The sequence below is a fragment of the Myotis davidii genome, unplaced genomic scaffold, assembly GCF_000327345.1.
Source record: "Myotis davidii unplaced genomic scaffold, ASM32734v1 scaffold653, whole genome shotgun sequence".
Classification (NCBI taxonomy): Eukaryota; Metazoa; Chordata; class Mammalia; order Chiroptera; family Vespertilionidae; genus Myotis; species Myotis davidii.
In genome coordinates, this window is record NW_006285129.1 from 1,474,875 (window position 1) to 1,478,106 (window position 3,232).

Below are 3,232 nucleotides of genomic sequence, written 5' to 3' on the forward strand. Positions count from 1 at the left end.
TTGGTAGGTTCAGGGTTTGGGGGAGAAACAAAATAGCACAGCCTAGAAACATGTGTTTGCACATCAGCTTTTCTTATCTTTACTAGGACTCCTAGTAAAATCGCACTGTCTTACTGTGTCAGATGGGAACAAGATTGGCTGGGAACAGGATTGGCTAGGAGGGCGTGCCAGATGGGGCAGAAGGTTCCAGACCAAGGGGCAAGGGCCTTGGGACCTTTCCAGAGGCCCACAGAGGCTTCCTCTGCCCAGTTTCCTTGTGGGATTCAGATTGCTTTGCTTTTCCAGTTTCACCGTGGCTTCTGCTTTACTTTTCCCCCCACTGAACATTGTTCTTGACTGCGGTCACTTAGACTATTTTTGTCCTCTTGAAAACTTGCTATCAGCCACAGGGAGAAACCTCCCTTCTCCCCAGAGGTAATTTTCCAGACTGAAATGGAATTGTGAAATCTGTAGAGCTGGAGGGGTGTTGGGAGGCAATGGTCAGGGCGGGGCATCTGCGGAAAGGGAGGAGAACAGGTCTCCCGCCCCGAGGCCAGCACTCCACACAGCTCACTGCACCTCAGAGTTGTATTTGGTGGAAACTATGATAATGAAAGAATTTTAACAACGCAAACTAAACACTCAACATTTGAGGAAGAAAAAACAAAAAAGGAATGTGAAGAAGTAACACTTGAAAGCAGACTCCAGTACTGAGGTTCTCATTCTTAACCAACACCCCCCTTTTCCTTCCAAGGACCCCCCGGTGGCATCCCCCCTTCCTCCTCCAGGGCATCATGCCAGGTTTCACCACCTGGTGGTGCTGGCTCTGCCTTTCCAAGTTCCCATGTGACTTCCTCCGTTGTTGCATGGAAAGGAGAAGAGGAAAGGAGTAGGTGGGGACACAGATTGACACACTGGAGCAGGGGGTTGGCCAATGTGCTTTGTAAACGGCCAGATGATAAGTATCTTGGGCCAGTGTGGTCCATAATGGCTCGTCACTCTGCCTTTGTAACGGACCGGCAACCACAGAGACAGCTCATAATGAATGGGTGTGGCCCTGCGCCAATAACACTCGATTTGTGGATGCTGAAGTTTGATTTTCCTATACTTTTCACATGTCACAAAGTATTATTCTTCCTTTGATTTTCTTTCAACCATTGAAAAATGCAAAGTCCAGACACCCCATTTGGTCCCTGGGTGGAAGTTCGCTGACTCCCTGCACCAAAGAGGAGGCAGATTTTGGAGGTGGCTTCATTGCAAAGGTAGAGACTTCAAGGTGGGGATGGCAGGAGCTAAGGGGGGACACAGGTGGCGCAGTGAGTGCCTGAAAGAAGGGGGGGTGAGGAAAAGGAAGGGAGGGGCTTAGCTGGGCAGGGCTCCTTCCACATTCTTGGCTAGCTTCCGTCTCTGTCCTGGCCCTTTGCCTGTAGTTACCGAAACTTGGATTTTCCCAGGGCTCAGACGACTGTTCTGAAATGGGCCCTTCCTGGTCCACAGAGCTCCACCCCAGTCTGTAATGTGGCTCCCGGCTCCGGGATCCGGGGGCGCCGGCCCGCAGCACCAGCAGGACCCCCGCCCCTCCGCGCCTGGGGGACCTGGGGCAGCCACCGCACCGCTGGCCATGCAATTCCCACCCCTCAGCCCGAGCCCTCTCTTCCCCCCGGAAAACAAAGACTCTCGGGGGGGCCACCCCTGGGCTGTTACTCCAGGTAGAACATTAGGGCTTTTTCCCTTCCGTCCTCTCTTCCCGGTTCCCTCCCACGGATTGCTTTTTCCTGCCACGTCCACCTAGAAGCCACAGATCCAGCCTGGTGGAAAGGATGCGGTGGCTTTTCCTTTCGATTTCAGAGGAAGACAAGTAAAAAGTCGGGCTTACCATGTCGGAGCGGAGCGAGGCGCAGAGGCTGTGAGCGGGAATCCGAGCCCTAAACCATCTCCCTCTCTCTCCCCCCTTGCCCTGTGCACCTTGCAGCTTTTATACTCTTTGGAATTAGAAGTTGTACCGGCCATATCCGTGGGCGGGGGAACTCATTCTGCTCATTCAGGCTGGATACCCGGAAACCATCTCCCTCTCTCTCTCCCCTTGCCCTGTGCACCTTGAAGCTTTTTTTCCTCTTTGGAATTAAAAGTTGTACCGGCCATATCCGTGGGTGGGGGAACTCATTCTGCTCATTCAGGCTGGATACCCGGAAAGATGCCCTTTAACATCGGGCAGCATGGGGTGTGGCCCGCATCGTGGAGCAGGGGCTCCCTGGAAGCGGGGAGGCGATAGAACGTGGATGACTACTTGCGGTATGGCTGTGGATTACACGGAATGTGCTTTGTGCACTGTGCTCTGCTGATGTGGGGTGTCACGAACGTTATCCCGCTAAGCCAGTGGTTCTCAACCTGTGGGTCGCGACCCCTTTGGGGGTCGAACGACCCTTTCAGGAGATAATAAATACAAAAGGGCTCTTTAAATGGGGAGCGTTACAGAACGTGGATGACTACTTGCGGTATGGAATGTGCTTTGTGCACTGTGCTCTGCTGATGTGGGGCGTCATGAACGTTATCCCGCTAACCCAGCGGTTCTCAACCTGTGGGTCGCGACCCCTTTGGGGGTCGAACGACCCTTTCACAGGGGTCGCCTAAGACCATCGGGAAACACATATATAATTACATATTGTTTTTGTGATTAATCACTGTGCTTTAATTATGTTCAATTTGTAACAATGAAATTGGAGGTCACCACAACATGAGAAATTGTATTAAAAGGTCGCGGCGAGGAACTGTATGGAGTCTAAGCCCTTCCCGCCGCTCACTTCCCCTTGCCTCTGTCCTCATAGCCGCCCTCATTCATTCCCTCACGTTTGAGATGGCATCTTCAAAGCAGCCAGAGTCCCTGTGCAAGCAGGTGGGGGCTAACTATTGGCTTTCCTCCACTGTCTGCCCACATTTATGTATTTTTAAAAAATTTTTATAGATTGATTTGAAAGAGAGAGAGGAAGTGGGGGGTAGAGAGAGACGCATCGACTTGTTGCTCCACTTACTTATGCATTCATCGGTTGCTTCTTGTATGTGTCCTGACTGGGGATCAAACCCGCAACCTAAGTGTAGCTGGACGATGCTCTAACCACTGAGACACCCAGCCAGGGCCACATTTAGTTTTCTTTATGTTCTTCCAGACATCTTCCATGCTGATGGTTGGAAACCAGCAAAGTCCTCCTCATAGCTGTGTTTAGGTCCTCGACTGTTGTTTCACAGTTGAGCAAAG

General features: G+C 51.8%; 1 protein-coding gene across 1 annotated transcript in view; it reads right to left on the reverse strand.

The window, feature by feature from the left end:
* Window positions 1-1,896, reverse strand: part of S100A11 (S100 calcium binding protein A11) — a 4,820-nt gene extending 2,924 nt beyond the window's left edge. Inside the window, exon 1 of the mRNA XM_006755718.2 lies at window positions 1,856-1,896. Coding sequence (XP_006755781.1) covers window positions 1,856-1,858 — 3 coding nt within the window. The 5' untranslated portion in view covers window positions 1,859-1,896. The remainder of the gene's footprint in view (window positions 1-1,855) is intronic.
* Between the last annotated feature and the right edge of the window lie 1,336 nt (window positions 1,897-3,232).